The sequence below is a fragment of the Ictalurus furcatus genome, chromosome 8 (genome assembly GCF_023375685.1).
Source record: "Ictalurus furcatus strain D&B chromosome 8, Billie_1.0, whole genome shotgun sequence".
Lineage (NCBI taxonomy): Eukaryota > Metazoa > Chordata > Actinopteri > Siluriformes > Ictaluridae > Ictalurus > Ictalurus furcatus.
The window spans coordinates 30896755-30923008 of NC_071262.1; the positions used below are offsets into that span (position 1 = coordinate 30896755).

At 41.9% G+C, this 26254-nt stretch overlaps 3 protein-coding genes across 5 annotated transcripts; all 3 read left to right on the forward strand.

Moving 5' to 3' along the window:
• Positions 1-337: 337 nt before the first annotated feature.
• tmem144b (transmembrane protein 144b) lies at positions 338-6257 on the forward strand. The gene is made up of 12 exons (XM_053632016.1): positions 338-657; positions 785-973; positions 1672-1794; positions 2375-2474; positions 2565-2645; positions 2834-2912; positions 3003-3076; positions 3519-3637; positions 3924-4043; positions 4457-4554; positions 5374-5427; positions 6073-6257. Exons 1-12 carry the CDS (start codon positions 573-575, stop codon positions 6154-6156), a joined length of 1206 nt encoding a protein of 401 aa, XP_053487991.1. The 5' UTR covers positions 338-572; the 3' UTR covers positions 6157-6257.
• A 100-nt stretch (positions 6258-6357) lies between these two features.
• On the forward strand, positions 6358-12313 carry gask1b (golgi associated kinase 1B). The gene is made up of 4 exons (XM_053631998.1): positions 6358-7814; positions 8689-8894; positions 9890-10116; positions 10518-12313. Exons 1-4 carry the CDS (start codon positions 7016-7018, stop codon positions 10723-10725), a joined length of 1440 nt encoding a protein of 479 aa, XP_053487973.1. The 5' UTR covers positions 6358-7015; the 3' UTR covers positions 10726-12313.
• A 6428-nt stretch (positions 12314-18741) lies between these two features.
• neil3 (nei-like DNA glycosylase 3) lies at positions 18742-26170 on the forward strand. 3 transcript variants are annotated; one of them, XM_053632017.1, is made up of 10 exons: positions 18742-18932; positions 19252-19367; positions 19779-19913; positions 20024-20237; positions 22789-22863; positions 23093-23259; positions 23373-23542; positions 24295-24652; positions 24745-24895; positions 25496-26170. In XM_053632017.1, the coding sequence occupies exons 1-10, from the start codon at positions 18828-18830 to the stop codon at positions 25652-25654; spliced, it is 1650 nt and encodes a 549-aa protein (XP_053487992.1). In that variant the 5' UTR covers positions 18742-18827; the 3' UTR covers positions 25655-26170. The 3 variants fall into 3 exon arrangements, with proteins under 3 accessions (XP_053487992.1, XP_053487993.1, XP_053487994.1); XM_053632018.1 differs by having other exon boundaries at positions 18742-18926; XM_053632019.1 differs by having other exon boundaries at positions 18742-18920.
• Positions 26171-26254: the final 84 nt, after the last annotated feature.

Sequence of the window (26254 nt, forward strand, 5' to 3'; positions counted from 1 at the left end):
AAACTGTGATGAAGAGAGAGAGAGAGAGAGAGAGAGAGAGAGAGTGAGTGAGAGAGAGAGGGAGGGAGAGAGAGGGAGAGAGAAAGGGAGAGGGAGAGAGACAGAGAGAGAGCGAGAGAGAAAGGGAGAGGGAGAGAGACAGAGAGAGAGAGAGAGAGAGGGAGAAGGAGAGAGAAAGGGAGAGGGAGAGAGACTGAGAGAGAGAGAGAGAGAGGGAGACGGAGAGAGAAAGGGAGAGGGAGAGAGACTGAGAGAGAGGGAGAGAGAGGGAGGGAGGGAGAGAGAGGGAGAAGGAGAGAGAAAGGGAGAGGGAGAGAGGGAGAGAGAGAGAGGGAGAGAGAGGGGGGGCAACTCCCCCTGGTGGCGATGTGATGTACTGCGGCAATCTTTGCCTTCTTACAAAGTGGGCGTGGTCTCTCTAAACCTGCTCCGTGAGGATGGAGGTGATTGGTTAGAAATCTGAGTAAGGGACACGATAAGGGATTAATTAACGGCACGTGTAGTGACGGTTGCATGATAACACAAGCACACTTCCGGTTTCCGGGGCGGTGTGAGGCTTTACTGTGACCAGCATGAACTCTGATGGAGCTGTGAGGAGTTTAGGAGCTGTTTTATTCCTGTTTATCTTTCTCTCACTGATGAGTGGTGAAGTAGGAGGTGATGAAGATTCATTAGAGATGAGTTGGTTTTTATTTAGTAATAATAATGTTTTAGGATATTTATTCCACTCATTCTTGCAGGCTTGTTTGATTTCTTTGATTTGTGTGTTTCCCATGATGCTCAGAGCCCCTTCATTCAGACCCACAGGATGAGGGTGATGAGGGTGATGAGGGTGATGCTGGTGATGCTGCAGGTGGAGTCTCCGGTTCTTCTGTCCACATGGAGAAGGTGTATGGCTTTGTGAGCTGTGTGGTTGCTGTGCTGCTCTACGGCACTATCTACGTCCCTATCAAAAAAGTGGAAACTGGAGATGGTGAGGAATGAACACTTCACCTCCTCATAGCTTTTTATATTTTATTTTAGAGGTGTTATCATTAAAGTTGGAGTGATAAATGATCAGTACATCATGATATCATCTTTATTACAACTTTTTCAGTCATTTGTGGCAGTAATAATGTCCTTAAAACATTATTTATTTCTTTAATGTAATAATGATTGAATGTTTGATTTCAACTCAATTTACACATCATGGAATAATAATAATAATAATAATAATATTATTATTATTATTATTATTATTATTATTATTAACACTTCATGGACACTAGTAGTAAAGGTTAAATGATAAAGTAATGTAATAGAATTCAGAAGGAGAAATATCAAGTCACAATATAAATAAAACAAGTTGTGGAGATTCGAAGTAATAAAATGAAATCTATAAATCTTTGAATGCTCCAGACTTTAGAGCGTGAAGAGTTTTAATGGCAGTATGAGGTAAATACCTGTGAATGAGGAGCTTATTTCATAATTTAATGCACAGATACAATTCAGTTGTTTTTTTAAAGTGAACTTGGAATCTGTGATTGTCCAAAAAAAAAGTGTTCACCTGGAAACCGTGATAAATTTGTGCTAAACTTTCTGCTCGTACCAGGAAACAAACTGCAGCATTAATCTGTTCCAGAGTTAACTGTCTGATTGTAGACAACGCCTCGGTGTGTGTTCCTCACGCAGGTATGTTCTACCAGTGGATCTCCTGCGCTGCCATCTGGGTCGTGGCCCTGATAGGAGACATTCTGCTGAGATCCTCTAAAGCTCATCCAGCCGCCATGCTGGGAGGAATGATCTGGGCCACTGGTGTGTGTGTACGTGTGTGTGTACGTGTGTGTGTACGTGTGTGTGTACGTGTGTGTGTACGTGTGTGTGTACGTGTGTGTGTACGTGTGTGTGTACGTGTGTGTGTGTACGTGTGTGTGTGTACGTGTGTGTGTGTACGTGTGTGTGTGTACGTGTGTGTGTACGTGTGTGTGTACGTACGTGTTATGAGTTGAGTTACTGTTACCACCCTGAAGTTGATTAGTTTCCTCTAACAGCATGTCCCTGAGTGTTTTATTCCTCTTACACCACCAACAATTATAATGTATTTATTTTAAAATGCCATGCATTACTTTTTATCCATTTATAGTTGCATTTAACGTTAAACAAGTTCGTTCCTGTTGTCACTTGCGTTATAGCAGCTATCGTTCCCTCACCAGTTCTCTGTATTCGGTCTTTATCCTCTGTCTCACGTTAATAAGACACAGAAATGCAGCTCGTCACGTTACCGAGAAACCGCAAAGAAGTGTAAAGTCCTGTTTGAGTGTTTGTGAAGATGGACAGTGCAGTGTTGAGTTGAAATCCTGAGCAGATCGTGAACTTGAATTTCTTTTTTTAACAGGAAATATTTGCTTGGTGCCGGTGGTGAAGTGTGTTGGTCTGGGTCTCGGGATGCTGCTTTGGGGAGCCAGTGGTCTGCTTATTGGCTGGGCGAGTTCACTGTGAGATAATTTAAATTTAATTCATTATGAATAATTATTCCTTCGAAGTCAGCAATATTTCTCTCTCTCTCTCTCTCTCTCTCTCTCTAGGTTCGGTCTGTTTGGACTGGAACCTGAGGTGGTGTCGAGACCCTTGTTGAATTACTGTGGTGCTGCTCTCTGTCTGCTCAGGTCAGCGTAACATCCCACTAACATTACTGACTCTAGTCCAGCTTTCACACTGTAAAAGGTATTGGCGCCCCTCTTTCTGTAGCAGATATGATTTGGGTGGTGGTTTATCCTCAGTGCAGCACTGATACAGGAGTTCCTCAGAGGGAAGTTCTCGGTCCAATCCTGCTCTATTTTGTTTCCTTTTCCAGCACTCTCCTATTCTTCTTTGTGAAAATTGACACGCAGAAACCTTCATGCTCTGAAGCGACGCCGATCCTCATACAGGAAGTGAGGTTACCGGAGGTCGTTTCGCCTCGTTTGCCCTTCTTTTATGACTTATCATAATTTGTATATGTTTCTCACGTTTTGATTGTTCAGAGGTCGTTCTCTGACGGTCTGCGCTCCACTGACTCGTGGGTGGACACAATATCGCCAAAATCCAGAAGGCCGCTGTAAGTATTTGAATCGTAAACATATTTGCATGATCTCGAGCTTCATTAAACCTTCCAGCAAAAGTCAGAATGCAAAAAAAAACAGGATTTATGTATGATTCAATAAACTCAAATTGCAGCTGAATCACTGAGTACACTGATCTTAGACTGTCCTGATGGGTGTGTCCTAATATTCTAATGAGCAGCTTGACTGACGGCCATCTGTCTGAGACGCCGCCTGTAATGTCACTCGAGCAAATAAATCCATGTAGCAACGTGCAGTTAGTTATGCTCAGAGCTGTTGGGTGGGACAAGTGACGTCAGCCATGTGATTGGTGAGGGAGGTGTTTATGCAAGCTTTAAGCTATGATTAGCTCCACCCACTTTACACTTAAAGGAGAGAAATGGTAAAAGTTCATGCTGGAAAGTTTACAACGTCTCTCTCTCTCTCTCTCTCTCTCAGTGGCTGTATCATAGCGGTTTTATCAGGTTTGCTGTTTGGCTCCTCGTTCGTGCCGATTATTTACATTAAACACCATGCATTCAGTAATAACAGCATGTTCACTGGCTCCAGTCAGAACGGTGAGTGTTGTGTAATTGGCACAAATTATTGGCACCCTTCAGTAAAAATTTGATCAGTGAGTGATCTGTTAAGATTAAGGATATGGCCACACATTTATTCATTTATTTATTTATGTATTTATTTATTCATTTTTAAAGATTTTTTTTTATTAGAGGAAATATACCTAGCTTTGAAGTTTTTCTATATTTTGAACATTATGTTGAAGGGTGCCAATAATTCTGCACACGCCCGATGATTAGTAATGAAGTCGATCCTGATGGGACGCACGGTTGTTGGTGTTTTCAGATCTGGATTACTGTTTTGCTCAGAGCAGTGGGATTTTCCTCATGAGTATGCTGTATTTTGTCATCTACTGCGCTGTGATGAAGAACCGACCTCGCGTTTACCCCAGAGCCGTTTTACCAGGTGACAAAAACAAACAAAACTGCGGACCAGAACTTCTTCTGACGGATCAGAATCCAGAGCAGCACTGTGGTGTAAATCTCACGTTCATTACAAAACGAAGCCAGCGAGCTCGAGCAAACGTTTGGTTTTGTGGTAACTTCAGCTAATAACTCCTCACTGTGCACCAAAGTTTGTGTTCATCATCACAATGACTCTTATCTTTAAAAACTGGTAAGCAGTGAATACTGAGCAGTGTGATGTACTGAAGTGTTTATAAACAACTCCTGGAGAAGTCTCTATACACACTGGCATTAATCACGACGTGACTGAAGTACACGTCTCTGGCTTTATGTATGTAGTTAATGTAAGTTTGTGTAGTTAATGTTAGAGGGGTGTGTGTGTGTGTGTGTGTGTGTGTGTGTGTGTGTGTGTAGGAGTTCTGAGCGGTGTGATGTGGGGAATTGCGACGTACTGCTGGTTGTTGGCGAACCGCCGCCTCGGCCCCGTGGTCACCTTCCCCATAGTGACTGCTGTAAGTGACCTGATGTTTCCTCTCACTCTGGGATTCAGATTTAATTGAAGTTATTCTTATGATCAGTAAAGTGTAAGGGGAAATAAGCGTTTTCTTATCAGTTACAGAGTAATGAAAACGTTTTCCTCCCTGATTTGGTTTCAGAGATTCAACTGATTCAGCTGTACTGTGAACCGTCGGTTTGAATGAATCGATTCAGCTGTACTGTGAACCGTCGGTTTGAATGAATCGATTCAGCTGTACTGTGAACCGTCGGTTTGAATGAATCGATTCGGCTGTACTGTGAACCGTCGGTTTGAATGAATCGATTCAGCTGTACTGTGAACCGTCGGTTTGAATGAATCGATTCGGCTGTACTGTGAACTGTCGGTTTGAATGAATCGATTCAGCTGTACTGTGAACTCCATTAAATTGTACTAGATTTCAATAGAGATCAATAGCTCTAACATTCCGTCGACGCTATACGACGTTCAGTTCCGATGGGACCTGTGAACCAGTTTTAATGATTCATTAAAAATAATCTGTTAAATGATTCATTTGAATCAGACGCCAGCGGAACACCTTTGGAACGTCATGTTCTCTCTTGCCCTGTGTGACACAACAATCATACACAGTTTAACAAAATGGAGTGTAACTTGTGCCAAAATCGGATCCCAAACATGTAAAAACATCTCCGGCACTGACGAATCAGTTCACTAACATTTTCAGCCTTCGTTAACTTCAAACATCGAAGCACACATTCCTTCTCTTCATTCTTCTTTATAGCGTACGTCCATCGTTCTGTAAAAGTTATTGTTGTGTAAATGTTTGTGTTTACAGGGATATGGATTAGTGGCTGCTCTGTGGGGAAGTGTGGTCTTCAAGGAGGTCAAAGTAAGTGTCGAGGACGAACTGGAGAAAACCTCATGTACATGAGAATATTTTACACAGTAAATAATGAGTGCCAAAAAACAAAATGTAAAAATGAAATGTAAAACTTTCTATTGAATTAAAAAGACGTTCTCAGACTTCATTTATTTTATTTTATTAGTTTAAAATGGTTTTATTTGTATTCATGTTATTATATCATTTCTTAACATTATGACTTTCTATTCTGTAAATTTATTTCTTTACACTATCCTTGTGCATATTTATTTTTTACTTCTTTTACAGCATTGAGATGTAATTAGTGTAAAATTTACATTACAAATGGTTTACTTTTTAAATTAAAACACCGCTTTACAATTAAACTCAAATATACTGTAAATTAGTTTAGTCAATTAATAATAATAATAATAATAATAATAATAATAATAATAATAATAATGCTTTTTAAGTAAAACGTGTGTTTACATGGTTTGCTTTGTTACGGATGTTCTCGCTCCTGACTGAGATACGGTTCTGTTTACGGTACTTCTGTCTGGATCCTCTATTTATTTCCACTTCTGTTCCACTGATGCTGTCGGGTTCTTATGGGTTCTTGCTCTGGTGTTTTTCCCTTCGTGTGAGTTTGCTTTAATTTAATTTCTTTTCCCCCAGGGGCTGGGGAACTGCCTGCTGTTTGCCGTGGCGTGCTGCATGGTTCTGACCGGCTCTATCCTCACGGTCCTCTCCAAACTCTGAGAGATTCTGATTAATGACGACTGTTTATCATGATATAATCTCAGATTAAGGATGTCTGTATGAAGTTATTTATTTGGATTAAATCATTTTGTTCATTTGGACATCTTGTCTTCATGTTGTGTCACGGTTTCACTTCCTGTCCTGATTATAGCAAACGGAAGTCCACAGATTTTTCCTTTAACGTGATTGTAGCATGACTTGGGATGAGCGCTTGGTCAAAATCTTTCCCTAATAAGGCAGAGTGATGAAGTAAATCATTTTCTCCAGGGCGCGCTTTCGACCAGCAGGTGGCGCTTTAATATCGAGGAGTTTGAACTGTTTGGTGTGAAGGATTTCAGCGTCATTTGTCCTCAGTGTAGTCAGACGCGGGCCGGTGTTAGTCCAGGAGTTTGGGGTGGTGTTTATTATTTTGTTAGACTTCATGTCGGATCAGTGTTTAGTATATTGATTCAGTATTTAGTGCGCTGCTGTGCGCTGCTGTGCGCTTTAAGGACGCGGAGGTGGTGATGTCGGGAAAAGAAAAAAAAATTACTGCTAATTGGAGTCTGCGGTGTCTGTAGATGGAGGTGAAGAGCAGAGAGATTGAGAATGAGTGTGTCGGATCTCATTTTACATCAAAACGCAATGGAGATTTCACGTGCGTCATCCATTTAGCGCAATTTTCGGATTTTGACGCGACATTAAATCTTCATTAATTATTTCTAGATCTCGGTATTTTTTATTATAATAAACATTCAGGAAATTAAGGAGCTTGGTTTATTCACCATCTCTGGACTCGAGCTGTCCGGTTCCAGGCTTCAGCGCGCCGGAAATGAAACAAGAAACCATGTGGAGATAACCTTCACACCTTCACATCCTGATGGAGAAACATCTGATCCGTCCTGGTAGGAGCGCGCGCACACTCCTCCGTCTGACCTGCTTGTCCTTTTGGAGGGTTCTAAGATCCTGCTGGAGGTCCTCCAGGTCCAGGAGAGCTTTACTCCTCGCCTTCGCCTGCTTGCTCTACCTCTTCTGCTTGGAGTTGTGGATCGACAGTGGAGATCATGACCGAAACCCGACCGAGGGCAGGAGATGGATTTTGGAAAGGATTCCAGGATCTACATCTCCAACGCGCTCCAATGTGGTCTACATCACCCTGAAGTCCAAAAGACACAAACCGGCCATCCTGAGAGCGACGCTGCGCCCCAAATCACGCAGGAAGAAGGTAAGGAACGTGGAGAACCAGAGTCGAGACGCAGCCCGCCATCGTGGAGAAGAAACGTTGAAGCGTGTTGAATCTACAGACCCGTGGAGGAAGGTTCTCCATTCACTTTATAAACCAGGACAGCTCGATGATGACGATGGAAGCTCCATCCGGATCTACAGTCAAAAATCTCCACCGTGGTTCAGCCAAGCTGATATAGAAACCATGCGCTTCCTCTCCAAGTGCAAAATTGGCCGTGTGGAAGTTCTCGAGCCGGAGAATGCTCCTCCCGCGCTCCTGTTTAAGAGTGTGAGTGGGTTTAATCGGAGCTCAGACCATGCAGGAGAGTGTGATGGACGATGTGGAGTCATTAAGGGACCTGAGGACATGAGCGAAGTGTTCGCTTTCCACCTGGATCGGGTTTTAAGGCTCAATCGGAGTTCAGTGGCCATCAGCAGGAGGTTCCACGCTCTGGGTACGTCGCAGTTCATCTCCTCACTCGTACACTAATGTACTCCTAATTCGCATGTTGGGAATCAGTGTTGTATTTTATAGTTTTACAGCACGAGTACTGACATTAAAGAGGACGTTAATTACTTATTTTATTATTTATGTAATATCCCACAGTGACGTCTCCCTTTACATTAGCTTCACAGCTGAAGCCCTAGATTCAGGACTGTTTATTTTAGCACCTGTTCCTGACTATAAGGGTGTGCTATAAGGGTGTGCGTTTTGAACATGTTGAGCGTTTTATTCCTCTTCTACCAAAGCAGTTGCAAAATATATATATTTTATTTATTTATTTATTTATTTATTTATTTATTTAAAGGACAACAACTTGTAATAAAAAAAAATAAAAAATAAAATTTCTGTTCATAGTTGCGTTTAACGTTTGTTGTAGCAGCTATAAACAGTCGTTCCGTCGCCGGTATCTTTCTCTCTCTTGGAGTTTATGACTTGAAGAAAGAAAACGTAGCCCGTCATGTTACTGAGAAACCGCAAAGAAGCGTAAACTCCTGTCCTACAGCTACAGCTACGCCTCTGACTGTTGCGCAGCGCTGACACTGGAGACTCCTTCCATACAACTTACAGAAAAACAATAATAACGTCTCCTCACAAAATATCAACGATTTGTTTTCATCTTTTTATCAGCTGAGCGTCCTCTGTACACGTCCCTGGGAATGAGCCGTCGCTGTGGAAACGACAACGTATTAGATTGAGCGTATTAATATAAACCTGTAACAAATAGAACCCAGGATTCAACAGCACTGTTCTATAATATATACTAGATTGTGGTGATGACCGTGTTGTTGAACGATATAAATCATCACTACAGCGTGTTATTTCAGATGGTCAGTTGTGTCCCGTGACCCTGTACGACCCGTCTGTTGTTCCGGTACCCGAGTCGAGATCGGGTTCTCTGAGGTGGAGCTCGTATCAGACGTCGTTACAGTACAGGTGCTGGCAGCATGGCGTCCCGAAACCCGAGTGGAGCTGCAGCAGCCTCCATCACCACGAGTGGAGCAGAGTGACGCTGTTTGACTTCCTGCTGCAGGTATGCAGGTTAATGTCTGTCACAGTTTGGGGGTGGAGCTTCTACATGAGGGGGTGGAGTCACTTGTGCAGCTGATTGGATATTAATTCTGTTTTGTTTTGAGGGCTGGAGGATATGTTGAATATCACGCTACTAAAGCGTTTTTATAATTCTCCACACGCGTCACAATAACTCTTTTTATTCATATTTTTTCCTTACGAATAAGTTGACGACAAATCTGTTTATGCTACTCAACATTTATAAATACTACAACGTTTGTAAAAGGAAAAAGAAATGTTAGCCAATTCTTACAATGAGTTCAGTGTTGAAACATTTTTTTTGGAACCCTTAAGGGTTCTTTGTTTCTCTGTCTGTGGAACCCTTGCAGAACCCTATAACAAAGTGTTTCTATATCAGAATGTATTCCAAGCTCTCCAAGACAACCATTTTTCTAAGAGTGTACCAAGTACTAGGACTAGTTCTTCAGTTGTTCCTCCTGGGGAACCCTTAAAGGTTTATTGTCGAACCCTACCACCGAGTGTTCACCAAATAAAGGGTTCCATGGTTTGAAAGGTCAGAACACCTAATTGTTTAGTGAAGAAAGTGTGCCAAGATAGTTTAGTTTTTTGGTTGTTCTTTTAGGGGAACCCTTAAAGGATTTATGTAGAACCCTTGCACAGAGTTTACACCATCAAAAAGGTTTTCAAGATTTTTTTTTTTTTAAAGCTAATAACCATTAATTCTCCATTATGGAACCCTTGTAGAACCTTTTCACTAAGAGTGTACCAAGCACCACGATGTTTAGTTTTTCAGGTATCCCTCTGTGGGAACCCTGAAAGGTTTTATGTACAGTAGAACCCTACAACAGAGATCCATATCGTAAAGGACTCTTACGGGTTCGGTGGGTTAGATCAGTGTTCTAAACGCACTGATACTCGCCCCAATACTGCATTAGGTGTTGTAGTGTGTTATGATTTGTTCCAAAAGAACGTAGCCGGGTATTTTCTTGGTTTCAGAATCACCAGCGGTTCGACAGGAACTGCTGTGGTTTCAGGCCACGCCCACAGGACAGCTGCGTCCAGCTCGGCTATCACAGAGAGTGCGGTAATGTGGACAACCTCGAGCTTTCACACATCGTCCATCGCAAGAACGACCCGAGACGCCTCGTCTACGTCAACAACAACGCCTTCTTCGACCGGGACGAAGAAAACCTCGACTTTAAACTGCTCGAGGGAATCAAAGAGTGAGTGTTTGACCTGAGAAGAGTGTGAAATGTTTTTGTACCGAACTCAAGTGTGTTAAACATTTAGCAAAGTCTGACTGAAGGAAAAAAAAACGAGACGTAAATTTGATAAAACACTGAAAAAAGATTCTGATCTCATCGAGTGTGGGGTCCTAATGGGCGTGGTCTAGTATTCTAACGAGCACACTTGATTGACAGGTGAGGGCAGGATGAGTGACATCAGCTTCGTGATTGGCGAGGGAGGAGTTTATGCAAACTTTTACCTGTGCTTAGCCCCGCCCACTTTATACTTGAAGAGCAGAAATGAAGTTTAAGTTTAACTCTGCAATAATTCAGACTTTGTACTCTGTGTGTGTGTGTGTGTGTGTGTGTGTGTGTGTGTGTGTGTGTGTGTGTGTCAGACTCCCAGAGGTAGCAGTGAGTGTGTTGCGCTCTCAGCGTCTCAGACAGAACCTCCTGCAGTCTCTGTTTGTGGATGAACAGTTCTGGGAGAATCAGGGAGGACGCCGAGGCATCGACAAGCTCATCGACGTCATCGAGGGACGCGCGAGAGTCTTACTGCGCTACATCAACGCTCACGGCCTCAACGTCGTCGCCATGAACTCGTAAACAAACGCGGGACACGTTTTCCATAATTAATTTATTATTATTTTAATTAACGTTCAGTAATCACACCAGTGTAGCTACACAGTTATGCAGTCATGTTCCTGAGCGTCTGATGTCATCGGAACACTGATTACATCATCGTTATCATCGTTTCATGTCCATTTCTAAAGGAACATTTTTGGCCAAAAATAAAAGTTTTTTACCTTAAAAGTACTGGATTACGTGAGACGTGTCTTCTTTGATTTGGCTGTGGAGCTGTGAGGGCTTGGAGGGCTTTGTAGAGGTGTAACGCAACGTCTGTATCTCTGTGTCTGTATTGGGATTTAAACCCAAAGTGGGTGTGGCCTAAACCAGAAGCACCCCCAGAAACACTGGCAAACACTTCAGATGTAGGAAACGTCAGCAGCGTCAGCACTCCACGGGATCCAGTCCTGATACACACCTCTAGAGTCTCAGCCACACCCTCTGAACCTTTCTGGCACGCTTTCCTTAAAAAAAAAATTAAAAGAAGGAGAACAAACTGCATCTCTTATTAATATCTGTGTTTGTGTCCCTTTAGAACCCAAAATCTGTTCATTCTGAATTCATCATAGGAGTTATTTGTATTCAGTTCAGGAGTCAGCGCTATGACATCACTCGATACGCATCATCATCATCTAGTGTAGGTTTGTGAACAATCGCACAGCAATACACTTAAGTGTTGCATTAAAATAAATTTGCTAACCTAGGGTTAGGGCTGCTAACCCTTTTTATTTATAAAATTATATATTCTACTGAAAGAAGGAGAAATGCAAACATCTTTATATATAGTGTGTTTTTTAAACGGCACATCAACTGCCAGTCAGCTTCTAATGATGGACAGATAGATCCTGATATCCACAATATTCCAGAAAAGCATAGTGTAATACATTTTATCACAATATCGACATACCATTATATCACCCAGCCGTAATTCAGTTATGTGTGTGTGTGTGTGTGTGTGTGTGTGTGTGTGTGTGTGTTTTGTCTATCTGCCGTCCTTCACACTGATTTACACACAGCTTTAACACAAACCGAGCGGCTGAAGGCTGCAGCACTGAAATAAACACTTTGTAAATATAACCTGCTGCTTTACGACGTCAGCTGAAACCATCCATCAATCTGTGATGCTACGAGGGAGAAAGACGCCTGTACTGCTAGCATGAAGGTCTGTGGAGGTCTGTGAAGGTCCGGAGACATCAGGCACAAAATGGTAGACTTTAATTGTAGACTTTGGGCATGCAGGTCCGGCGATTTTGAACGTTCTAAACTCATACAGCATCTGATTCACACACTGATTTACACACTGAAGTACACACACTGTCTCCACGTTCGCACTCGCAGCATTGCTGCACAGGAAGCAGATTTCAGTTCTCAGTGAGGTTACTGGAACATTCAGCAGGACGGACGGGACTGGACTGGACTGAACCCACGCTGTAATTACACACAGTCCTCAAAGTCCTGAGCTCTGTTATTCCCAAATAAACACTGGGGGAAATTCTCCAAGGCTCTCATTTAGTGTGTCTCAATATACAATATTCCAGTCATGATAGTTTATAACCTTTACATCACAGATTACTTTATTTTTATGTTTTATAAAAATAAAACCGATTGAAATAGATGGATGTGCTTTATTGATCCTCAAGGGTACATTTGGGGAATTATAGGAACAGAATTCTAGACTTTCTTTTCCAAGAAGGATGTGAGAGAATGTTTGTGTTTAGGAACAGCTAGAAGGGATTTTCTTTTAAATTACTATTATCTTCAATATTGTTTAATTTTATTTACACCGATCAGCCATAACATTAAAACCACCTGCGTTATATTGCGTGGGTCGCCCTTGTGCCCCCAAAGCAGCTCTGACCCGTCGAGGCATGGACTCCACAAGACCTCTGAAAGCGTGCTGTGGTATCTGCACCCGGTTCTCCACATGATGTAAAGGAAAACGTGACTCATCAGACCAGGCCACCTTCTTCCACTGCTCCATGGTGCAGTTCTGATGCCCATTGTAGGAGATTTCGGAGGTGTACAGGGGGTCGGCATGGACACTCTGACCGCTCTGCAGCTACGCAGCTCCATACGCAGCAAGCTGTGATGCTCTGTGTCTGAAACACTTTTGTTTTTTCTTTCAAAAAGTCACCTCCTGCTGTTCTTCTATATTTAGCTAACAAGTGGACCACAGGACGAGTGTTCTCCTAATCTAACACTTTGATATAGGGTTAACCTTTGACCCCAAATTTAGCACAATGACTCACTAAACACACTGCTGACCACCAGCTATACAGAACACACACACACACACACAATGTTGAAGCTGCATTCCTGTGGAGCAGAGAGAAAGAGAATAATTAGCTCATGTCTTCATGTCATTAAACCGTGTTGCCAGATTAATAGTTTTTAAACCTGTTGATTTTTTTCTGAGATTTATAAATAAATAAATAAAACATTAAGTAACACTTTCTCTGAAGTTCATATTCATAATGCATTCACAGGGAAATGTACACATTGATCTAAATATTTATGAACAGTTATTACACTTTATGAATAACTCCAATTTACCTTCAGACGTATTCATTACAGCACTTCAAAAGCTTCAGAAAGTGTTATTTTTGCATTATTGTGTGAATTGATTTAACATCTCGTGCTTAAAACATCCTTTTCCTCGAGTCGTCCGTTATAGCTCATGAAAAATTTACATTTTAGATAACATTCATTCTCAACCCTGTTACCTGAACATGCTGAACATGCTGACCCCGGGACATATTTCAGGAGGTTGCATCATCCAAAGATCTAGTTCTAGAAGATAAGTCAGTTCTGTGATATTGATGATGTGATTTTTTCTTCTCTCAGAGAGAGAGAGAGGGGGAGAGAGAGAGAGACAGAGAGAGAGAGAGAGGGAGAGAGAGAGAAAGGAAAATGGAGGGAGAGTTAAGCTCCTCATATTGAACTGTCAGTGCTTACAGCTGTGCAAATCCCCAAATATTTCTGAGAATCTGCATCTCTCTATCCTTCTCATACACACACACACACACACACACACACACACACACACACACACACACACACACAGAGACCTGGCTGTGAGCCTGAGGCCCTGAGTGTTGTTTTCACATGCAGATTGTCTTTTCCTCTACAGGAAAACCCCATGAGAAACACACACACACACACACACACATACACACACACACAAACACACACACTGGTCTCTCACACTAGTCCTCTTCAGGCTTTAACACGCCACACACTGGAGAAAAATCTTCCAAAGATTTTAATCACAAAATCGTTGTCTTGTGGTCGTCACTGTTTTCATTCCTTCCATTTTTGTCTCATAAAGCAGCTTCACACAGCTTCCTTAGTGTATGTGTGTGTGTGTGTGTGTGTGTGTGTGTGTGTGTGTGTGTGTGTGTGTGTGTGTGTGTCTGTGTGAGAGAGAGAGAGAGAGAGGTGTTGTGTATAATTCTCTGGGTGTTGTGGCACAGAGGAAGGAATGCATGGCCATTTCTAATCTGAAGCTCTACACTTCTGAGCACACACACATACACATACACACACACATACACACACACACACACACACACACACACTGAGGTTGAACTCATGCAGTAAGGGTGGATAACATAGGGAGAAATATTATTTGATAAATGAATATAATAAATGAATATTCTACATAATATAAGAAATGAATAATATCAGTGTGGCAGGAGGATGGATGGTGTGGTGTTTGCATTCTTTATGAGATAAATGTGTAGCGATATTCATCTGCCATTTTCCTTCAAAGAATGAAACAGAAGGATGTCACAGAGCTTTAAAAAATTCATCTCAAAGCCATGTTCTTCCTCAGCATCAGACTCAGGTAGGGGGCGTGGCCTAACATTGTGTAGGCGGAGCTTGTACATTAGAATCCAGATGAATAGTTATTAAACCTGTGTGTTCATGTAAATGTACAGTACAAAAAGAGATGATTAATAGATCAGTACCTATTTATGACATTATATATATTCCGATTAGATCCCAGATTAGCCGGAGCACTCTGGGATTAAACTCCCCAAAAACATGTACATGTAAATCTCATGTAAAATATCAGTGTACTTCTGATGAAATAATTTCACACACACACACATCGCACTCCAGAACGGCGCTAAAACCAGGACGGAAACATAAAACCATTTAATGAGAGGTTCAGCCTACTGCAACCAAGTTCATCTGGGGTCGAGAGAGAGAGAGAGAGAGAGAGAGAGGGAGAGAGAGAATGAGAGTGCGTGTGCGGGGGTATGGACGGAAGGAAAAGCAGGGTCATAGTTTGCCATGAAGTGAAGTGATTATGCTGAGAAACTGCAATCCATAAAGACTCTTCTGTTAAACAGAGAGAGAGAGAAATAGATGGAGGGACACTGAAAGGGAGTGGGAGAAACAGAGCAATGGAAAGATGGAATGAGATGAGAAGAAGAAGAAATGAATGGAGAAACTGGAGAAGCGCAAGAAGCTAAATAAAGGGAGAGATATTAATTAGCAGAGAGACAGAGAAATGGAGGTAGAGATAGAGAGAGAGAGACAGAGAGAAACATCCGAATGGAGAGAAAGAAATTAATGAAGTGAGATAGAGAGAGAGATAAAGAGAGGAAAAAGGATAGAGAGATGAGATGAGTCTTCAGAGCAAAATTTGGTGTGGAATTAATTCTTTCATCACTGGCCATGTGTTCAACTGTTTCTCTTCCACTCCCTCCCTTCATCCAAACATTTCTCTCTTACTCTTTCTATCTCTCCTTCACGTTCTCTCTACCTGTATTTCTCTCTTCATCTATTTCTCTCCTTCTATTTATGTCTCAGGGAAATGTGTGAGAAACAGAAAAGATAAATTGAGAGGAAGGGAAAAATGGATTAGGGTTAGGTGGAGCAAGGCCAAGAGAGGGAGGGGCAAGGTGAGAGAGGGCGGGGCAAGAGCAAGGGAGGGTGGGGCAAGGATAAGGCAGGGGAGGGTGGGGCGTGGCAGGGTGGGACTGGAACAATTCAGAAACATGTCTTCATTTCCATGATGTCCTTTGATGTAAAGTGATGTGATGATATTTTACACGAGTGTGAACACATCACACACTCTTCACACACTCTCATCACACACTCAAACACACACACTCACACACACACACACACATCACACTCATCACACACACTCAAACACACACACACACATCACACTCATCACACACACTCAAACACACACACACACACACATCACACTCATCACACACACTCAAACACACACACACACACACACATCACACTCATCACACACTCACCCACACACATTCATCACACACTCAAACACACACACACACATCACACTCATCACACACACTCAAACACACACACTCACCCACACACATTCATCACACACTCACACACACACACACACACACACACTCATCACACACACACACACACACACAAATCACACTCATCACACACACTCAAACACACACACACACACATCACACTCATCACACACACTCAAACACACACACACACACACACATTCATCACACACTCACACACACACACACACACACACACACACTCATCACACACACACACACTCATCACACTCACACACACACTCACACACACACACACACACACACTCATCACACTCTCATCACACACTCTCACACACACACACTCATCACACACACACACACACACATCACACTCATCACACACTCACACACACACATTCATCACACACTCACACACACACACACACTCATCACCCACTCACACACACACACACACTCATCACACACTCACACACACACTCTCATCACACACTCACACACTCATCACACACACACACACACACACTCATCACACACTCACACACATTAATACCATCTGAAAAAGGAACAGATGCATGATATGAAGACAGACAGAGAGGGTGACAGAGAATTTACATTTGAATTAGAATTTCTAGTACTATTTTCAGTGTGCAAAATGAATATTAATGAATGTAAAATGAATAATAAGTGTACAATGACTACTAATGAGTGTATAATTAATAAGAAGAAGAAGAAGAAGAAGAAATAAGAATTAAGTTTATGATAAATGTCTCATAAAATTTACAAATGAATCTGAACTAAACTTTTAGCTCATCACTTCTCACCTATTAGCTCTGCCTTCAGACTTTAGGCCCCGCCCCTATCCGTGTCTATTATTAGTGCGATGGAGAGACATTAATACCAGGACTAACCTGCTGAATCAGACATTGTTAGAGGTCACTGAGGTCAAACTCTGGTCCAGAAAGGTCACGACACTGCAAATGTTTATTTTGATTTCTTCAAAGGTTTAACAACGAGTGAAATCAGGTGTTAAGTGAAGAAATATCTCTCATATATTCCTCATAAGTGAACCATCACATTAGCCTTGAACTGTGGGTTCGCTGAATAAACTCTTCTCACCATAAACAAACAAAGTCAAGCCTTTGCTTTTACATGTCCGGTAAAGGTTCTTAAAGGAAATGATGTCGTAGTTACAGGAAGACAAACAGGAGGAACATGTGGGCAAAGTTCAGACAGGAAAGAGGAAGGACTAAGAACAGCCAAGGGAAAAAACACACCATTCCTTCCATCCAGAGTCATCTGGAGACTTCAGACTGTGCAGAACTGAAACACACACACACACATTAGCCTGGTGCAATTCATATTCCAGGACAGGAAGTACACACGCATTAAAATATTAGTGTCCTTCTGGATTAATAAATCACTGTTCAGAATGAAATGTACAAATCTCTAGTGTCCTGTGTGTGTGTGTGTGTGTGTGTGTGTGTGCAGGCACTCTAAGAGGAGCTTAAAATGTCAAACGTCGCATGTGTGTTAAGATTAGACATAAATAAAATCTGTTCAGTGTGTCATTCTGTGCTTAACCCATCTTGCATTCAAAAATAAAATGTCCATGATGTCCCTTTATCCCAAAATGGAGGCTCTGTGAGCCTAATGTAGCTAACATCTACTGTAAGCCTCCAGTTTAGCATGGTGTAAATGATCACACACTCGCCTCAAGCATGAAGCTGGAGGATGTAGACGTAAAAGACATTTGAATGTATAATAAAGTTCAGATTTGATTTGTATATCTATTTTTAATAATATAAATATTTTATAAATCTGTATAGTGACTTAGCTTAGCTAAGCGCTATAGTGCCGAACTGGAGGCTATACGCTTTTATTCTGATTTGTTAGCCACATTAGCATCAGACACCAAACTTGGTCATGGCTGATTGACTACATTTGGAGTGATTTCACTATACATTATAAATTATATTTTTAATCAGTTTAATGACAAAAAGCTAAATAAATATTTCAACTATTTTATTTAATTCGTCAGTTGAAACGCACTCTCTGTAGCAATAACAACATTTACACCGCCATCTTGTGGCCAAATAAAAGTCCTACCTGTAGATTTTTATATCATACATATAATTTCTAAGTCATTATTTATATTCAGTTAATTTTATACAATAATATAAAGCTGGAACTGAAGGGTGGCTTTAGATATTTTATTTGGGCCAAAATAAAAATCACTACATTTGAGGCAAAGTGACATATCTGGCACTCCTTAAAAAGGTGGAATAATAAATATACACTTCCACAACGTATTTACATTATATTATTATTATTATTATTATTATTATTATTATTATTCTCTTACATGCTCAGTTTTTGCATGTGGTGTTTCATTTCTACTGAAAACTAGTCGGAATATTCATCTTTCTGTAAAACACAAACATTTCTACCATTTTAACCTGAAAAAAAACAACAACAAAGCGGTAGTAAAGTATTTTATTTTTTTTTACACGTTATATTATGTCGGAAAAATACTCATTGTTATAATAATATCAATAAAAGAATATAAACGACGCCTCCTCATCACAGTCACATCTCAACCCCGGAAATAAAATCTCCTCCTGCTCCCTCCTGAGGCGCTGGTCTTCACTGTGCGCATGCGCGGCTCTGAGCGGTTTGGCGGGTTGTTTGAGCTCACTTCCGGGTTTCACATACGGTTTATATTCATAAATAATATCGTTATATATAAGAGAGGAGATGGTGGAAGGACCCGGATGTACACTGCATGGAGAGAAAATCCGCTCCAGAGTGAAGAAGGGACAGAGAGTGCTGCAGATTAGAGGAAACGCGGTAAAAGTGTGTGTGTGTGTGTGTGTGTGTGTGTGTGTGTGTGTGTATTAGACGCAGATTTACTTGCTGTACGTGACATACTGTAACAGTTCTAGAAAGATGTCCCATTGTACTAGTACTAGAACACTGGATGTAATGTAGACGTTCTGGAGCAGTGAACCCAATGTAGCGGTTCTAGAACACACTGACCCTCTGGAATAGTTCTAAGACAGTGACAGTGACACACCACCAGCAGACCAAAGTGTTTAGAGAACAAGAGGTTGTAAATTGTGTGTGTGTGTGTGTGTGTGTGTGTGTGTGTGTGTGTGTGTGTGTGTGTGTGTGTGTACAGAACCATGGTGGCGGTGCTCCGGGAGACCGGTTCCAGTGTTTCGGTGGCTGTGAGTACACCGGAGTGCAGACGCTGGGTAAAGAACTCTTCGTGTACTTCGGAGGCCGAGCGTTAAGGTAACTCTCCATTCCACTGCAGTTTGAGAAGATTTTTTGACCTGTTTTCTGAATTATTTCTGGATTATTCCTGAATGATCTTTTTGTCATCGCTGAAGCAAAAACAGACAACTTTTTTTTTTCTCCAAACATCTCCGTACAAGTCCTTGTTACTATAGCAACGATAACATATTAGAACCAGCAGGTTAATATAAACCTGTCATTACAGTCAGAACTACCGTCGGAGCCGTGCCGTTATATAAAAGTAACGCACACCTTCTGACCAATCAGATTAGAGAACTCAGCCGTGCAGCGGTGTAACCGCGCTTCATTTCCTTTGAGTTTAGAATATTATTTATAATCGGAGAGATGATGGTATTTAAACTGTTCTCACTGTGTCGCCTCACACTCCTGACACCGTGTGTAACTCAGGCTGCACTTCGGGATGGACGGGTCCATGCGTATAAACACAGCGGAGAGGAACGACAGCAGAGGAAATCCCCCGACTCTCATCATCTCACTCACTGAAGACACGCTGACCTTCTACAACACCACTGCTGAAATCCGGTACTGCTGCTAACACGCGTGTGTTCATGGAATTGATAAGATTACAGTCACTTGCTGATCCCCAGGGTGTGTGTGTGTGTGTGTGTGTGTGTGTGTGTGTGTGTGTGTAGACTCTCTGAGGACTGCAGTGAGAAGGTGCGTCTCATGGCGAGTCTGGACGTCTGTTCTCCGAGCTTCAGTGTGTGTGGTGCGGTGGAGGCGGTGTGTAGAGAGAGCGGCCGCAGTGTGTGTGACGTTCTGCTGGATCAGTCGGTTCTACCCGGAGTCGGGAACATCATCAAGAACGAAGCGCTTTTCCTCACTGCGCTTAATCCTGCAGTCAAGGTTAAGAATAATAATAATAATAATAATAATAATAATAATAATAATAATAATAATAATGATTATATTTATATCTATATTTTTGTTCTTTATTATAGCAGTGTATTAATGCTAATTATTGTAGCATTATTAAAATAAACTTTTTCATTATAGCATCATTAATATAAAATTAGTTATTATAGTCGTATTCAAATAAAATGATTTATTATAGTACCGCTATCGAAATAAAGCTTATCAAAGGTTTTAATGTGTGTGTTGTGTGTAGATGATGAAACTGGAGTGTGTGTTGTGTGTAGATGATGAAACCGGAGTGTGTGTTGTGTGTAGATGATGAAACCGGAGTGTGTGTTGTGTGTAGATGATGATGAAACCGGAGTGTGTGTTGTGTGTAGATGATGAAACCGGAGTGTGTGTTGTGTGTAGATGATGAAACCGGAGTGTGTGTTGTGTGTAGATGATGAAACTGGAGTGTGTGTAGGTGATGATGATGATGATGAAACTGGAGTGTGTGTTGTGTGTAGATGATGAAACCGGAGTGTGTGTTGTGTGTAGATGATGAAACCGGAGTGTGTGTTGTGTGTAGATGATGAAACCAGAGTGTGTGTTGTGTGTAGATGATGAAACCGGAGTGTGTGTAGGTGATGATGATGATGATGAAACTGGAGTGTGTGTTGTGTGTAGATGATGAAACCGGAGTGTGTGTTGTGTGTAGATGATGAAACCGGAGTGTGTGTTGTGTGTAGATGATGAAACCGGAGTGTGTGTTGTGTGTAGATGATGAAACCGGAGTGTGTGTTGTGTGTAGATGATGAAACCGGAGTGTGTGTTGTGTGTAGATGATGAAACCAGAGTGTGTGTTGTGTGTAGATGATGAAACCGGAGTGTGTGTTGTGTGTAGATGATGAAACCGGAGTGTGTGTTGTGTGTAGATGATGAAACCGGAGTGTGTGTTGTGTGTAGATGATGAAACCGGAGTGTGTGTTGTGTGTAGATGATGAAACCGGAGTGTGTGTAGGTGATGATGATGAAACTGGAGTGTGTGTAGGTGATGATGATGAAACTGGAGTGTGTGTTGTGTGTAGATGATGAAACCGGAGTGTGTGTTGTGTGTAGATGATGAAACCGGAGTGTGTGTTGTGTGTAGATGATGATGAAACCGGAGTGTGTGTTGTGTGTAGATGATGATGAAACCGGAGTGTGTGTTGTGTGTAGATGATGAAACCGGAGTGTGTGTTGTGTGTAGATGATGAAACCGGAGTGTGTGTTGTGTGTAGATGATGAAACCGGAGTGTGTGTTGTGTGTAGATGATGAAACCGGAGTGTGTGTTGTGTGTAGATGATGAAACCGGAGTGTGTGTTGTGTGTAGATGATGATGAAACCGGAGTGTGTGTTGTGTGTAGATGATGAAACCGGAGTGTGTGTTGTGTGTAGATGATGATGAAACCGGAGTGTGTGTTGTGTGTAGATGATGATGAAACCGGAGTGTGTGTTGTGTGTAGATGATGAAACCGGAGTGTGTGTTGTGTGTAGATGATGAAACCGGAGTGTGTGTTGTGTGTAGATGATGAAACCGGAGTGTGTGTTGTGTGTAGATGATGAAACCGGAGTGTGTGTTGTGTGTAGATGATGAAACCGGAGTGTGTGTTGTGTGTAGATGATGATGAAACCGGAGTGTGTGTTGTGTGTAGATGATGAAACCGGAGTGTGTGTTGTGTGTAGATGATGAAACCGGAGTGTGTGTTGTGTGTAGATGATGATGAAACCGGAGTGTGTGTTGTGTGTAGATGATGAAACCGGAGTGTGTGTTGTGTGTAGATGATGAAACCGGAGTGTGTGTTGTGTGTAGATGATGATGAAACCGGAGTGTGTGTTGTGTGTAGATGATGATGAAACCGGAGTGTGTGTTGTGTGTAGATGATGATGAAACCGGAGTGTGTGTTGTGTGTAGATGATGATGAAACCGGAGTGTGTGTTGTGTGTAGATGATGATGAAACCGGAGTGTGTGTTGTGTGTAGATGATGATGAAACCGGAGTGTGTGTTGTGTGTAGATGATGATGAAACCGGAGTGTGTGTTGTGTGTAGATGATGATGAAACCGGAGTGTGTGTTGTGTGTAGATGATGATGAAACCGGAGTGTGTGTTGTGTGTAGATGATGATGAAACCGGAGTGTGTGTTGTGTGTAGATGATGAAACCGGAGTGTGTGTTGTGTGTAGATGATGAAACCGGAGTGTGTGTTGTGTGTAGATGATGATGAAACCGGAGTGTGTGTTGTGTGTAGATGATGATGAAACCGGAGTGTGTGTTGTGTGTAGATGATGATGAAACCGGAGTGTGTGTTGTGTGTAGATGATGAAACCGGAGTGTGTATTTCAGTAAGATTTTTATTCATATCGAGTTTTTAAGAGTTTACAGAAATCCCAACATGTATATAAAAGGAAGATGAAATCTTTCCTTCGCGTCGTATCGGATCGTCCTGATGATGTCATTGCGCCGTGTGAACTGTTCCTGTACTTACAGCGGATTAAAGTTATAAGCTCGTGTGTTCGCAGGTGAATCGTCTGAAGCCTGAACTCGTCCGGCATCTGGTGAAAATGACGCGGGACTTCACGCTGCTCTTTTATCAGGTGACGTCATTTCCTGCGTATGTTCTGGAAAACCCTGTGGAAACCGCTCCTCACGCACTAATCGCACCACGTTGTATGAGATTTATTGCATGGCAAGATCGGATTCTTTTCACATAAACCTTATTTAAAACCGCAGCAAGGTTTGCGTGATGTTGTCCACGCTGAATAATTCCTGATCCGTCGTCGTAGCAACCAGCAGATGTTTAAAGTCTTTATTGCTCTGTGTCAGTGTGTTAAAAGGGGCTCGGCGGTCTGTAAGCACTGTAGGGTGTATAAGCGCTCCAGCTGTGGTCAGTGCAGTGGTGCCGTCACCGTGTGCCGCTTAGGGAACGATAACAGGATGACGTACTTCTGCTCGCGCTGCCAGACTGAAGATCCGACTGAAATCGACATCAGGTGAGACTTTCTCTCTTCAGAATGGCTCCTTACTCCCTGTTACAGCGTTACATTCTACACACACACACACACACACACACACGCTGCTCACGTGATGCTCTGTGGTGTAACAGTAAACTCCCCGGCCTGAACACGTTACTGAGATGGACGAGTCAGAGATCCGTGCAGGACGTCGACCACGTTGCCACAAAAGAGGAAGAAGAGTGGTCATGTGACCTTTGCACTCTGATTAACCGACCAATCACCAAGTTCTGTGAAGCGTGTATGAGTCCTCGACCGCTGGGTGAGTCTCAGAACAATTCAGAAGAAAAACAACACAATTCTCTCTGTAACCTAGCAGATCTCAGTTCCCGCCCCTATTCTCAGTGTAGCCAATCAGAACTTAGTTCCCGCCCCATTCTCAGTGTTGCCAATCAGATCTCAGTTCCCGCCCCTATTCTCAGTGCATTCTCAGTGTTACCAATCAGATCTCAGTTCCCGCCCCTATTCTCAGTGTTACCAATCATATCTCAGTTCCCGCCCCTATTCTCAGTGTAGCCAGTCAGATCTTAGTTTCCGCCCCATTCTCAGTGTTGCCAATCAGACCTCAGTTCCCGCCCCTATTCTCAGTGTAACTAATCAGATCTCAGTTACCGCCCCGTTCTCAGTGTAGCCAATCAGATCTCAGTTCCCGCCCCTATTCTCAGGGCGTGTGTGAGGTTGGGGGGGGGGTGTGTGTGAGGTTCTGGGGCAGTTAATTATCATTCACTTAAACCTTTTAACAGAAGCACTTGCTCTTAAATGGAATGTTGTATAGGTGATATTTATGCTCTTATGTGAAGCTTGTTGTACAATAAGGTTTTACTTAACTTTTTAAAGCAAACGATGGATTTCTAATAATTACATGTTTGTGTACGTATTTACTCCTTATTTAAGCATTTAACTATTTATTTATTTAAGTAGGTATCTAGGAATTCTATTTATTTGATGTAAAAACAACAGACACTTCCTGAATGGTTAAAATAAAAGTCATAAAAAGTCTCTCTCTCTCTCCAGCTGCAGTGAAGGATCCTCCCTTCTTTAGTGCACTTATCCGCTTCCCTCACAACGCTTTCTCCAAACCGCAGCAGGAAGTGAAGCTCCACCGCAGAGCTGCGTTCGGGAACACCACCCTCGTCTTGTCGGACCTCGGCTCCGGACCCGCCCCACCTCCCAGTCACGCCACTGACCGCAGGAGTGGCGTAGGGTTAGGGAGTGACTCCAGCACTGCTGGGATTGGGACACAGCCCGCACGAACTCATATCTTCAAACGAGCCTCACCTGGACTTCCCAGCATTCCCAGCAAGAGGAGGAAGACCGGGAGCGAACCTCTGACGGGAGGAGAGGTGCAGGATAAAAACCCGCCCGCTTCGAGGTGAGGCCCTGCTTAAACCGCATGTAGTGTGCACTACTTCCTGCTATCTCTAGCTTTTAAAACAAATCTGCTTTGACTTTGTCTCATTCCAGCAGTAGCACTACATCACTACCCACAATCCCTTGCTGCACCACTCACCGCCGTCCCAGCATCCTCAGGGTGGTCACTAAAGAGGGAGAGAATAAGGGCAGGCACTTCTACACTTGCGCACTTCCCCGAGGCTCGCAGTGTAACTTCTTTGAGGTAAAAAAACAAAAAGTTTGATTTATTTAAATAAAAGAAAAAAAGCATAAATGATGAATAAAGGAAAGAATTCTTGAAGAAAAATCAAATATATATTTATCTTCTGCTCGCATAAGGAACAGGAATGTAGCGGACTCTTCAGCGCCTCCTAATGGTGGAGTTTATTTAGTGTTTGTCCCGTTAGAGATTTACATTTATTCACTTAGCAGACGCGTTTATCCAAAGCGACTAACAAATGAGAAAAATACAAGCAAAGATACCGAAGTTCAGCAAGGTTTTGTACTGTGGAGAAAAAAGTCTAAAAGTCGTTCCAGAGCAGCGTTTACCTCAGAAAGTTTATCGTACTCTTTACATAACTACAGCAATAATTACTCTTCAGGTTTTTATTCAAATAAAATGAAAATAATAACCTGAGCTTTAAGAGCCACTGAGACGGAGAGCGCACCAATCAAACATTTTAAAGAGCAAATCCGATCAGAAATAAATAAATAATGCTGAGATGTATGTTAATTGTTTTACTTTTCCTCATGAGTAGTGATGATTAGAGGAAGTGTTGACGTATTTTCTCGTACTGAACGTTTGTGTCCTGTGTCGTGGCAGTGGGCCGACCTGCACTTCCCCACGTGTCATCACGGTAAACGCTCTCTGATGAGAACCGTCCTCAAACTGGGGCCGAATAACGGGCGGCGCTTCTACGTTTGTCCTCTGAAACAGGGGAAACAGTGCGAGTTCTTCCAGTGGGCGGAGAAAAGCCCGTGAACCAATCAGCTGCTCGCATGTCTTCACACACAGTTACATCCAGCACCGTGGATCATTTTATTAAACATTCCATTTAAATATGCAAATGTAAGCCATTTCTTTTCTTTTATGTTGGATCTGCTTTCTTTGGGTCCAATTAATTAAATAGTGGAAATAAAAAAACCCCACTTCATTACATTTATAAAAATCTTTACATTCTTCAAGCACGTACATTATATTTACATACAACTTATTACGACTTATTTCCCCCAGTTTCTGAAAGGCTTTAAAATTTCCTGAATACATATTTTACATTTTTATTTTTTAAATAGATTTTCAATTTTTGGGTAAAAACTAAATTATTTTAAGAATCAAAGTAATAAAAAGATTGTTTAAAAATTTTATTTAATTTTACCAAATTTCTAAAGGAGACTTCTTGGATGGTGTAAATACATATTTACTTCTCTACTGAATAAAATATTAATATTGAATATTATTTTTATTAAAGTATCATTATTAAAATGAGTTTCTCTGTACGTTAATGTGCCGTATTATTGTATTTAAATTAGCGGTTAATGGTGAAGGGATGCACGTTCTCCCATTCCTCAAATAAAGAAATCT

Coding starts and splice junctions, on each gene's coding strand:
- neil3 (XM_053632017.1), top strand. CDS start 18,828: ATGGTGGAAGGACCCGGATGTACACTGCATGGAGAGAAAATCCGCTCC. Junction 22,864..23,092: donor TCACGCTGCTCTTTTATCAG/GTGACGTCATTT, acceptor GCTCTGTGTCAG/TGTGTTAAAAGGGGCTCGGC. Junction 23,543..24,294: donor TATGAGTCCTCGACCGCTGG/GTGAGTCTCAGA, acceptor CTCTCTCTCCAG/CTGCAGTGAAGGATCCTCCC.
- tmem144b (XM_053632016.1), top strand. CDS start 573: ATGAACTCTGATGGAGCTGTGAGGAGTTTAGGAGCTGTTTTATTCCTG. Junction 1,795..2,374: donor AGGAATGATCTGGGCCACTG/GTGTGTGTGTAC, acceptor TTTTTTTAACAG/GAAATATTTGCTTGGTGCCG. Junction 2,646..2,833: donor GCTGCTCTCTGTCTGCTCAG/GTCAGCGTAACA, acceptor TTCCTTTTCCAG/CACTCTCCTATTCTTCTTTG.
- gask1b (XM_053631998.1), top strand. CDS start 7,016: ATGGAGAAACATCTGATCCGTCCTGGTAGGAGCGCGCGCACACTCCTC. Junction 8,895..9,889: donor TGTTTGACTTCCTGCTGCAG/GTATGCAGGTTA, acceptor TCTTGGTTTCAG/AATCACCAGCGGTTCGACAG. Junction 10,117..10,517: donor CTGCTCGAGGGAATCAAAGA/GTGAGTGTTTGA, acceptor TGTGTGTGTCAG/ACTCCCAGAGGTAGCAGTGA.